This window comes from Bombus vancouverensis, chromosome 3 (genome assembly GCF_051014615.1).
Source record: "Bombus vancouverensis nearcticus chromosome 3, iyBomVanc1_principal, whole genome shotgun sequence".
Classification (NCBI taxonomy): Eukaryota; Metazoa; Arthropoda; class Insecta; order Hymenoptera; family Apidae; genus Bombus; species Bombus vancouverensis.
The window spans coordinates 1081221-1094490 of record NC_134913.1 but is presented as its reverse complement, the minus strand read 5'-3'; the positions used below and the strand labels follow the sequence as shown (position 1 = coordinate 1094490).

General features: G+C 33.1%; 1 protein-coding gene and 1 long non-coding RNA gene across 3 annotated transcripts in view; one reads left to right on the top strand and one right to left on the bottom strand.

The window, feature by feature from the left end:
• Usp16-45 (ubiquitin specific protease 16/45) overlaps positions 1–13270 on the top strand; it is a 43022-nt gene that overhangs the window by 11676 nt on the left and 18076 nt on the right. For both annotated transcript variants that reach the window (XM_033346935.2, XM_033346933.2), the window contains exon 7: positions 2462–2683. In XM_033346935.2, the coding sequence (XP_033202826.1) occupies positions 2462–2683 (222 nt within the window). The remainder of the gene's footprint in view (positions 1–2461; positions 2684–13270) is intronic.
• Positions 3162–7972, bottom strand: LOC143305187 (uncharacterized). The gene is made up of 2 exons (XR_013061936.1): positions 6951–7972; positions 3162–4168 (listed from the first exon to the last, which is right to left on the bottom strand). It is a non-coding gene; the product is annotated as an uncharacterized LOC143305187 (long non-coding RNA).

Below are 13270 nucleotides of genomic sequence, written 5' to 3'. Positions count from 1 at the left end.
TTTCTATTTCGCGACGTGCTGCTGACGTACACACATACATATGTATATATATATATATATATATGGACACCGTCGCATAGTTATGTGATTTTAACTGTTCGGTTGGTTGGTTTGTCGGCTGTATAATGCGTAGCTAGAACCTAGAACCTTTTTCCACTTGCGGCTAGTCGCGCGCGATGCCAAATACAGGTCAGCTTAATTTTTTTTAGTGAAACCATACATTTTTTAACATATTAATCAATTCATTAAATCATTCGTCATAAAAAGCTAGTAACCTAGTTATGTCGAGAAACTGTTAGTACTAAACAAAAAATTTTTTTGGAAAAACTAAAGAATATAAATAAGATAATTAACTTTGGAGTTTCTGTCGAATGTTAACAACCAAACATATGTGTAGTATCACGGTAGAAAATCTCTCATCATTATAATATTAATTATTTATGTTAAAGGTATTATAAATTATAATATTATATATTATTATAATATGATATTATATGTTATTATTATATAATAATGCATAGCAATATAAGGTAATACTATTATATATTAAAACGCCTTGAAAAGACGTAAAATAACATTCAGTCACATGTAGTTGTTCTGGATGTGGGTATGACATATATGTATTTCATATACTTTGTAGTCGCGTACAATTGATCTTGACTTCGCACAATTTCGCGTCCGCGACATCGCATCCTTAGGCGTGGCAGCGCGTATAGGAATTGTACCATATTCAACAATGGATTTTGTATGACTGAGAGTCGCGCGCGACTAATCACAAGTGGAAAAGGGGATTATAGTTTTGACATTTTCTATGCTCTATACTGTGTAAAGAATTTTTGAGAAAAGCTTTTCTTCCTTAATTTTTTGTAGTTTTAATTTTTGATGACACTCAAATAGATAGTTTATTATATGTATATACTTGTATTATATACTATTATAAGTATATGCTATATGACAGAGACACTGAAATTTCGACTATGAATTCATTAAGACTGCTAATTTGCAAGCGTTATAAGTGTAGTTATGGTTATACTTTTATGATAGTAGAATAAAATATATGTACATATTTCGCACGGTTGTGCTTACTGTGGTGGTTACGTAAGTTACAATAATGATACTCTTTTTAAAACAGAAATATCTTTCGCATAACGCACAATGTATAATTGCGATTTTACTATACACTCCATGTACGTAGCGGAATAGTTCTTGCTTCTTTAAAAGAATGAAAGTCTATCGGATTATCAAAATTCATATAAATAGATGAGTACACAGTAGTACATATGTTTATACAAAACTATCTAGGAGACGAAAATATACACACAAGTAGAATTTTATTATATTATTACACGCATGAAGATTTCTATCATACTTGTGCAGTGTGACAGTTTCAGAAAAACTTCGTACTTTCGTTGGTACCACCTGAGCTATTTTTTTTGCAGAGCTCCAAATTTTTCTAAATTTTTGAACTATCAAACTTCCGTTATAAGTTTATTTCCTTCAAACATGCTTGTTAACATAAATCTGATTAAAGCCTCCTCTTTACAATGTCTTCCTGGAAGTAGTTGGTATATTATTTTTTGTCACCATTTTTTTATCGGAGTAATTTAAGTCATGAAAAAAATTTATCAATGATTGCACTATCAATTATACACACGTTTTGAGAAAAAATCTAATCTCGAAAATCTATTTTTCCGCATCGCTTTTGTAAGTAAAAATTTTAGGAATTGTAGGTGTCAGGCCACCGTTAGTAGTGTTTATAAATATGTACATATGATCGTAACAAAAATTAATGTAAATTAGTATACACAGTACAGTCAAATGTTTGTATGTATTCTCGATGAATCTTCAACATCTATTTATTCCAAAATGAAGCTTATGAAAAAATGTCACTAAATTTTCAACTTATTTTTTTATGTAAATTCATTCCCTTTAATATTACACCAACAATTGAGATGATCTGAGAAATTTTTAAAGACATAATTATATCTTAGATTAGACAATGTATGCATGTAAATTATAGAATAATTATTAAAAATATAAGAGCTCCAGATAAACAGATTTGAAAACAGATTTAATTGTAGTCATAAGATTATAAGTATAATTATAAGAAAAGCACATAATGTTTTTGCAAGTACTGAAACATTCCTTTCTTTAATGAATAAGTGTTTCGTCATTTGTTATATTTCTATAAAGTACTAATATCGCAGATTATGTTCCATTTAAAATTAAGTAAGATTTTCTCGATATGTTTTTTATATCGTTAAGAGCAAGCAGCTTATTCAAATGGTTCTATGTATAATTTTGTAATAATTGTCAATTGGATTAAGTCCTTTTTATATTACAAGATGTGCATTATAATATTTATACATTTAGTGATATTATATGCTTATAGTAATATTATGCCATAAATAACTTGCCATTACATAAATTATTTAAATATTATTAACAAAATATTTTTTAGCCACCAATAGAGGGTATTTTAGAAGGTTGGGGCAGTTTTACCTCAATTTTATGCAAAACACTTACAGAAATGCAAAATACTGATGAACGTCAATCTTATCGTCCATCAGAGTTGTTAAACTCGTTTAAAAAGAAAACAACGCAATGTATGGATGGAGGGCAACATGATTCGCATGAACTTCTCAGACATCTTCTAGAAATAGTACGAAATGAAGATCTCAGGGTGAGTATATATTTATTTTATTTCATTTTATATATAGTAATGTTTTCAGCAGTGAATTATGTTAAGAACGGAATAAGAGAAAAAGAATTAAAAGTATTAAAATTGTGTTAAAAAATATTATTACATGAAAAAATAATATTGTTACGAATTCTTTATTCATTCTTAAATATTATTACAGTAATGCAATGAAATAGATTCTTCATTAAGATTTTCAATTTTCTTGTAAATACTGTGCTATTTTTTGTATAGCACACCCTAAGAGGTATTTTTGCAATGTTGTAGAAGTCAATATTTGATAGTTATAATACACAAGAATAACATGGTATCTTATTTATGATATTATCATATTTTTCGGAATCATCATGTGACATTGTTAAACAACCAACGAAATTATTTAAAATTATAATTAAGATAACTAGATAGTTAATTTGCAACTCTCGTCACTACGGATCGAACGCTATCTCTTACGTGGGCCACACTCTCTTGACAACGCTAGTGTCACGTAGAAGACATAAAGTCACGAAAATAATAGATCGCCCGTGATCTCCTCGTGTCGCAGTTCGAACATTTCACAAATAAGGTGAAGAAATTGAACTTTGTATATGGTAATAGAATTTATTATGAAGATCCAACAGAGTGACGGTTCAAAATGTTACAACAGACTGATTCAAAATGTTACAACAGACTGAGACTTTAGTCCCTCTGGAGGGGTTGTTATCTGGTGTATCTCAGAGGCGGCTATTCCGTTACTATTTGGTTATTGTTTCGATGGCTGTGTAGATAAATGGACGTTAGATTTGCTTTGCTCCGTTGAAGTGTATGGCTCTGGTGGGTCGCCTGATTTGAATGATCCCGTTATCTTCATTTTCGGTAATGTTTTGGAAAGTGACCGTCCCATGGGCTGATGGATGAATTTTTGATGCATATTGTTTACGTGAGCGCTTTGGTAGGCTTACGGTAGGGATTTGATACATACATTTTTAGGAAGTAATCGATGTAGACATTTGAAAAGTTTACATTTGTACATTTTTCGTAGGAATAATAATATAATGGTTTTCCGTTTGTAAAGATACGAACGTCAATTCTTCCAGCTTGGAGACAGCAGTCGGGCAAGTTTTGACGGTTTGTTGGTTATTAATTAATTCTATTCTACGTTCAGGTGAATTGATTCTATTGAGTTGAGTTCTTTTACAAATGTGGATGATTAACGTTCGTTTACAATATTTGTTTAAGTAGTGGCTATCGACGAAGGTGTATTGTTCTGAGTTGGTTAGTATTAAGTCAGTTTCTACTACGGGTGCGATAAATACTTGAAAGGTATCGGATAAATTTGTGTTATTTTCCATTCATTGTTTTCCTGATATGATAGTATTGATAATTTTGTCGATATGTTCTAAGAAAACGTTGGCATAATTTAGTGGTCTTACTACTAGATTGCTTTAGATGTATTCGAGGGCTAAAATTATCCATGTTATGGTCTCCTTCCTGAAAAATAAGGCTTTAATCTTTTACCGTGGATTCTTTGCGTTTGGCCATTGGAATATCCAATAAGATAAGTGGGATGGGATGAGAGGATTTCTGCCGGTCCTAGCCATTCGTGGTCTAATTTGTTGGTTTTGTGATCGTTATGTACCCATACTTTATCTTTTACTTGGAATATCGTTTGTGTTTTGATAATTTTTCGAATTTGATGTAGATTAGCGTTATGTAGATTTTTCCGGAGGTTAAATAATTGATCTTTAGTTAGGGTGGGGTTGTTTGATATTGAGAATGGCATGTTAGCTTGTCTTCCGAATGTTAATTCAAATGGGGTATGTCCGGTCGTTTCGTGTACTGAAGTATTATATCCCATGCATATTAGTTTTAAATTTTCGTCCCAATCGTTTTGTCGGTCGGTTGTACAAGTTCGAATAAGATCTTTTACTACAGCATGTGTTCGTTCGAGAGATCCGTTAGATTGCGGGTGGAAAGAAGTAATTTTTATGTGTCGAATTTTGAAAGCCTTTGCAATTGTATCCATCAGTTTACATATAAAGTTTCGTCCCATGTTCGTGAGGATACTTTTCGGTGCGGAAAATATGTACACATAGTGATCCAAAAGTTCGTTAATGATCGAATTGGCTGTTAGATCTTTTAAAGGTATGAGAACGAGATATTTGTTTAATTGATCTTGGATAGATAGGATAAATTGGTTGCCTTGTTTAGTTTTGGTGAGAGGTCCGAATATATCCATTGCGATTTTATCACTAGGGTTAACGGATGTGTCAGTTATTATGGGTTGCTCTTGGGTCCTGATACGGTTTAATTTTTCTCGTTGGCAGGTTTCGCAGTTCTGTATAAATTCTGTGACGTCTTGCTCTAGGTTTGTCCAGTGATGGTATTCTTGTATTCGTTTCACGGTGCGGTGTATACCTAAGTGTCCTACTATTTCGTTATGATTTTCGCGTAGTATCGTTTGTTTTTGTTCGTTATCGTAGTGTACTGGCGGATCTTGTCCAAATATTAGTTTAATTTGAGGGAATCTGGCTGTTAGATACCTTAGCATGAGTTGAATGTTTACCTTTTCTAATGTGCTGAAGCTATTGTCGTTTATTCCTATATGCAAGTGTCCAGTTTGGTGTTTAATAAAATGTTTAGTTAATTGATGCAACCGATGCTGTTCGTTAAAGTCTCCTAGTTCGGTCTTTGTAATTTGTTTAAAGTGTGGTTTGTTAGGTTTTTGAGTTGTTGGAGCTGGGGTGATATATTGGTTTTCCAGTCGATATATTCGTCATAATAGTTCGGGTTTTTTTTAGATCGGATTGGATTTCTTCATTGGTGATAGGATACAATCTGGATAGAGCGTCTGCAACTGTATTTTCTTTTCCTTTTTTGTATTCAATTTCATAATCGTACTCCTCGAGTCTGAAGCGCCATCGCATGAGTCTCGATGAGGGATCCTTAACATTTTTTAACCACTTTAAAGCTTGATGATCACTTTGAATCTTAAATTTTCTACCAAGTAGGTATTGCCTTAGTCTTTTGATTGGCCATACTATTGCTAGTAACTCTTTGTCGGTTGTGGAATAGTTTTTCTCAGGCGGGTTCAAGGTTCGGGATATGTAGGCATTGCTCTTAATCCTTCGTTACTTGCGTCTGTTATTAATGTAAATGTTTTTTTAAGTCTGGGTATTGTCGTACAGGAGCTTCACAGAGTTTTTGTTTCAGTGTGTCAAATGCAAGCTATTGTTTATCAGTTCAGTGGAATGGAGTATCTCTCTTTGTGAGATCTGTCAGTGGTTTCGCGATTTTAGAAAATTTGCTTATAAATTTTCTGTAGTACACAACGAGTCCTAAGAATGATTTTATGTGAGTCGCGGTTTTTGGTATTTTAAAATCTTTCACGGCCTGAATCTTTTTAGGGTTGGGTTTTACTCCTTCTTTTATAGTAATAAAAGAATGTCCTAGATATTCTAATTCTAGTTTCACAAATTCACATTTGTCCGGTTGTATCTTTAATCTTAAATTTTGTAATCTGTCTAATACAATGGCTAGATTTCGGTTGTGCTCTTGGATGGTGCTTCCGAATATTATGATATCGTCTAAGTATATGAAACAGATATTTCTTACTAATCACCATAAGGCGGTATACATCATGCGTTGGAACGTTGCCGATGCGTTTTTGAGGCCAAAAGACATACGATTATAGTAGAAATGACCTTGTGGAGTTGAAAATTTTTTGGATTTTTGTTCCATAGGTATCTGGTGAAATCCTGACGAGAGGTCTAGAACTGAGAAAAATTTAGCTTTGCTTAGTGATAGAGTATTTCGTCCGAATTTGGCAAAGGATACGCGTCTTGATCTGTTTGCTCGTTTAATTTTCTCCATATTTAATTTTCTCCATATTTGTTTACCTGATACATCTAATTTCTTTTGAACTACCCAAATTGGTGCGTTATATGGACTATCCGATGGTTCTATGATACGTTTGCTTAGCATGTCGTTGATTTGAGTCTCAATTTCTTTTTTATGACATTCGGACAGTCTATAAGATTTGATGTTTATAGGTTTGTCTGTCTTGAGTGTGATTGTATGTTCGGTTAAGTTAGTGTATGGTAGTGAGTCTGTTTCCATGTTAAAAACGTCTAGGTAATCGATAAGGAATTTCTCAAGGGGTTCTCGAAGTTCTGGATCAATATGTTTGGTACGTATTATTTATGCAAATTTATTAATTTGTCTTAGCTTATGGGGTTTTCTATTTCGTTTATAATATGACAGATTTGCTTACCAGTGTTGATAAAGCATTTTGTTGTGGGCTTTCCTTCGATGTATTGGGTTGAAGTTAAAGTTTCACCTGGTCCTATCTCGTTATCGGTGTTCTGGAATGGTAGTATAATCTCGTCCCAGGTTAGTTTATCGTTAGTAACGTTGTATTGGTACTTTGTAAGGAATGGGAGTCCAGTTATTCTATCTTCTATTAGGGGAAAGTTGTCAGGGACTACGTGAAATTGGTGATTCTTCTTGAGCATGTTTAGATTACAAGTTTTGTCGGTGGTGTGTTTGTCATTTTCCATTAGGAAAGTCTTTAGGCTAGAGGTTTGAACGTTCTCCTTTATTAGGTTTATTCCTGCTGCGGTATCAATGAGAAATCTGACATTCGACAACGCAATTCGCACTCTCTGACTTCTCAACTAACACTCTGACTGTTAATTCATCTTTCTCCCTTAGCATTCCTTTGTCTTTTGTCTTAGCCCCACCAAGCACGTGTTCCGCAACCGCTCGTGACCAGGGTCACGCAGGCCTTTTCCGCGAAACTATTCGATTGAAGGATCGACGATACATTGTTGGGCCTATCGGTACTTCGGCTTTCTCGCGACATTGTTTATAGTTCGCCCGATATCTCTTAGGCCTTTCGTCCACGATACTACAATAGCGCTGAGCAATTTATTATCACTCGCATCAATTTCTGTTACATCCTGTTTATCTTCCTTTATATGTTTGTTTGAGTATACATTCAGCTATATCATAATTTTTAGTAATGACCTTGAAAGATTCCTTCTGCCGCATTTTTCATTAGGGCTATGCATAGCTCTTTTCGATTTAATCAGGTTTATAACTGCCTTCAGCTCTGCTCACATATCTAGCTTTAAGGTTTCAAAAAATACTTTCCACTTTGTTTCTTTGCTTTTCATAATGAATAGTGTTGTAAGTTATAGTTTATGACATTGTATTCTTTGGTTCTAGTCCATTGGAACTTTCTTCTATGATATAACAATATTTGCCTTCTTTCTAACCTTTGTTAAAAATATCTAATTATCTTCCAACACTACTGTATGTATTAGAGAAAAAGATATTTGGCAATCACCTGAAGACTCTGTAGTATAATGATTGATGATATACAAGATGCTAGGTAACCGGTGATACAACCTGGAAGGCGATGTTTTACATAAAAAAAAGACCAAAATGTAGAATGCAATTTTTTTTTCATATAAGACTTTGTTGTCGAGAAAATTAACTTCGACAATTTGTCAAATACATGTATAAGTACTGGGTCAAGTCTCGACGGATTTTATACTGTTATCTTTATTCGTAAACATTGTTGATATGTCTATACGATCTATTACCTATTATCTAAACTATTACATATTACCTATTACATAAAAATGTTTACCTCACAGATATGTTTTTAATTTAAAAATTATTGAAATTAATCCTTTTTGTAATGGAAATTAATTTAAAAAACTTCTGTAAAGAAATATTTTAAAATAAATTAATTTTTTAATGAATTAAACATTCATAACAACATTCAAACAACACATAAACATAATGAATTAATGAATGAAACAAAGCATTATATGAAAAAATTTTATTCTATATTTCCGTCTTACTTTTTTTTTATGTGAAATCAGTCCATTTTCGGTTTGATTATTGAATTAGTTACCTGATACCTTGTGTAACCTTCAGATCTTAAAAGTGGATATTCTGTATCGATGTCACGTTCCATACGTTGAAACCTGCATCAGTATCAGGTTTGCTTACCAATTAGAACAATACATATACTGATTCTTATATCTATGTGAGCTGCAACCGATGTCAATATATCAATATTAAATAACATCAAACAAAATCAAACAAAATCATCCATTTGTTTCTATCCATTGTAAACATCGGTATATAGAACTGTGCAGGCCGGCCTGAGTGTCTTGATCCTCAGCTTCAGGACGGGTCGAAAGTTGGAAAAAGTTAGGACTCTGAAACTAAATTTTGGATATTAGTCATAGATTTATTGTATGTGTCAGTATGAGCAGGTAGTCTTTAGGTAACTTCGTGTCAGCTCTGTCAGGATAACTTGAGACACGGCAGCCCGAGATCCATCTATTTTAAGAAGAGGCAAGAAAGAAATGATGATAACAATATGAATAAATACTATATTTAAAATTTTGAAGAAAAATTAGTTCTCCCGGATTTCGATGATTCTTGAATATGTTATAGAAATCAACATTTTGAACAATTTTTCCCATATATATAATCGTTGATTTCGCTTAGTTTCTGCAATATCGCAAAAAGCTGCAAATACTACAACAATGTGTTTCTACCCATAGTTGCGGTCGTTTATCTCCTATTTATAACCGCGGGTCGGGCGAACTTAAGGACTCGTGCACAATGTGCATATGCGAGGCTGTAAGAAACGTCTGTTATAACTTATATTTAATTCAATTAAAAGTGAATATCTTTAAGGCATTGAGTTTAGGTTTGGAGTAGATTTTTCAATTCGGCTACCGCGTGGCGGCTGGCAAAGCCTGCGCGAGATAGTAGCAAATTAATTGTGAAAGTAATAGGCGAATGAATAATTGAGATATTATTTTATGAAAAGAATAATTGTTCTTATTTTACGGAAACATTACTGGCCGCCTCATGGCAGGCGAATTGAGGACACGAATCCAAATCCAAACCCAAATCCAATATATTAATGATATTCACTTTTAATTGAGTTATAACAGATATTTTTTGCAGTTTCATGTATGCACGTTTTACACGAGGTCTTTATTTAGCTCCCTCGTCCTTTGTTTACAAACAGAAGACAAGCGGCTGTCGGTGTGGCTCGCTTTCTCAGCGACCGTCTTCTCCTTATTGTGATGTCACATTTAAAGCCTTTAGGCGACTAGCAAACCGCTCTGTGTTTTCGTCCAATTACACTTCTAAAATAGCCCATAGATGGTGAGCAACATTTGACTGTAATAATAAGTATGCATGTTATACTCTTGCCTTTTTCATATGTTTTCGCGAGCGCGAGTTCCAAGCTAAGTGGATAAGTCTGTATGTAGGTCAATGACTGATATCTGAATCGAATTTCAGGATTCCGAAACTTTCGGTATCCATTTGGTGCTGCGCAGTATTATAGAGGGCGCTTAAAAGATATATTTTAAACAAATAATTTCAAACGGATCAAACATACACACAGACGCGGGATCTGCTTTTGATATCGGAACAATAGAACATCGGAATAGTCTGGTCCGACTGATCGGGTGCTTTTCCCTTGGGATCTCTCGCGGAATAATTGTCTTGTATAAAGTATCAATGCTCAATGCTTGCTTGATAGTTTGTAAAGATACTGATACTAATACTATACAGTGTCTTTATTTCAATGCGACACACGATTTTCCATCCATTTACAGTCATTTATAAAAAAAAAACAACGATTGGTAGCGAATCAAAAGAATCATATTTTTTAAAGGGATCTTATTTATTTTTTTAATTGTGTTGTAGAAAATATTAAGGTAAAAAGCATATTATACAGCATTTCCGTTTTCACAATATCAAGATTGTAATGGTGAAAATGGTGAAAAACTTAGTACAATTTATAAGTTACGTCTATTTATCATTGACTAATTTACTGAAATTAATTTTTTTGAATTCAGTTGAGTCAGATATGTTTAATTCTACTTGTTAATATATAGTTCTAATTTCAATTTATAATATCAAATGCTTAAAATACCCTACACTTCGATTTATTCTTTTATTCGAATTAGTTATATTCGAACTGTTTTTAATAACACGACCTTATTTTATTATTAAATATGTATCTGTAACCGCCAAAAAAGTAATTTTCTTGTATGACTTTATTCAATATACCAATTACATCTCTCTCCCCCTTTCTTTTTCTCTCAATGACTAGATATTAATATAGAAATGTGATATCTTATCAATATACAAGTTTCTGTAGTATGATCGTAATTCAGAATTGAAATTTGGTTGCCTTGTCTATCTGAAGACGTAAATGTTATCGATGTGTATTTTGTAATTATGTTTACTTTCTTTTAGCATATGTGTGAGACAATAATTTTCTTAACTTCTTTACAATGGAGCCATATTCGTCGACATAATATTAAAACTTTTTAACTTACTACAATCCATTTTACTATGACTTATTTTTAACTGACTATAATCCATCATTCCAGAAGTATAGTACAAGTCGGTAATTATTGATAAATAACGACTGTCGCTATTTTAAATTTCAATGATCTTTTTTAATGTGTTGTAGATATCAACATTTGGAACAACTGTTTCCTTTGCGTGTTTCCGATGAAATTTTAGTTTTTGAGATATTTACAGAAAACTGTCGGTACTACTACAGTGAATTCTGCCCATATGTGTGTATTTATGACATTTATGACACAATCGCCTCTTAGCAATCTGTGTATATCCGTTAACCATTCATCTCTTTATATTTATAGCATGTTTTTTTTCAAATTTAAATAATCATTCATAACTTTCCCTGTAAGGCTGCAAGAAACGTCTTCGGAAATCTGTTTCGACGATAGCCCGATTTTGACAGTCGAATAACTAAATTCTGATATCATGGCTAAAATGTTTCCAATTTGCAAATAATAGCAATATAATGTTACTGGTAGTTATGTTATTATTTATTACTCAAACCTATGGGTGACCGTCCTCTGTGGCTAAATTTGTAAGATTAATCCAAACCTGACCAAGAACATTAATGATAATAATTTTTAATATCCCATTGTGCACGGGGCTGTAATCCGAAAGATCCATGGAATAATCAAGCTCGTCAATCCTTCGTTCATATTGTTACGACGGTGTATGAGATTGTTATTTGTCGCACTAAAGATGTTCCCGGAAGCGAGATATATCGTTTGTTCGAACCGATAGTAGTTTCGGCAATGACCGCGAATATTGAAAAGAGAGCGTTCGCTTCTCGACTTTTGAGAGGAGTGCGGATGTGTGAACTTGTGTTGTAATATAGAAACGTGTATAATTGTTTATGGAGTTCATTACTGTATCTTTATCAAAGTTATACAAAAAGTCTGTAAATATATAATGTGTAAAAGCTAAGCTTGCCTTAGCTTTTTAAGTTCGGCCGCGAGGCAATCGGCAACCAATTCTAACGCACACGTTGCTAGAGATGCACAATTAAGTATAGGTAGAATTCACTGTAGTGGTACCGACGGATTTTTGCGAATATTTCAAGAACTAAGATGGAGTGGCAGTTACATGTATAGAAAAAAGAGTAATTGTTTACGAAGAAGCTCACTTCGTCGATTTCAATGATTTTTGAATATGCTGCGGAAATCAACATCTGAAACAATATTTTCCTATACATATAACCACCGCTCAGCCATAGTTTCTGACATTTTTTGACATTTTTACTTTGATGTGTATTAGATGCCGCTTAGGCTTGGGTTAGACTAGTTTACGGACATGATTATATTACATGCTCTGACTGCGATGAGTTTATAATCTCACGTTTCAATCTGTAAACATAGGGAGAGAGAAGATAAGATTTTTAGTTGTATATGATAAAAAATTTAACCTACGCTTAACCCAATATAGGTCATCAAACTTTTTGGCACGAATTTGCCATAAATTGGCTGAAATAAGATCAGAACTTATTTAATTTCTAGCAAGTATGATTTGTATTGATTTAGGCTTGGATACGTTAAACTACTTTTCGTGAGATGGCCGGCCAACAATAACTGCAATAATGAATTTAAGGACTGTCCTACTAAAAATCGTTTTTTAGATTCTACAAAATCATCGCGGGTCAAGTATGTAAATGTGATGCAGAAGAAAGTTTGTCATTTACTGAATGCTCTCGAATAGCTAAGCTTGATTACATTTTTTCTCATCTCCTTGTGTTTAAATATTGAAATGTGAGATATATAAACCCATAGTGGTCAGGGCATATAATATAATCATGTCCGTAGATAAGTTTAACTCAAATCTAAGCGGCATCCAACGTACATCAAAGTAAAAAATGTTAAAAATATTTTCATAAATATCCTGGAAACTAAGGCCAAGCAGGGATTATATGTATAGGAAAAAGTTGTTCATAATATTGATTTCAACAACATATTAAAAAATCATCGAAATCGGAGAGTCCCTCCGATTCATGTGCCTGATAACATTAAAAAATCATCGAATCTAGGATAGTGACAGATTTACATATAATTACTAATAAGTTTCTCAAATTTGATTCAACATGTCAACCAAGTTATTATATACAACAACGATAAATGCAATGAAAGTCAAGGTAATCATCGATATCTTACCCATCTCATAGATTTCGATAATTTTTGGATATGT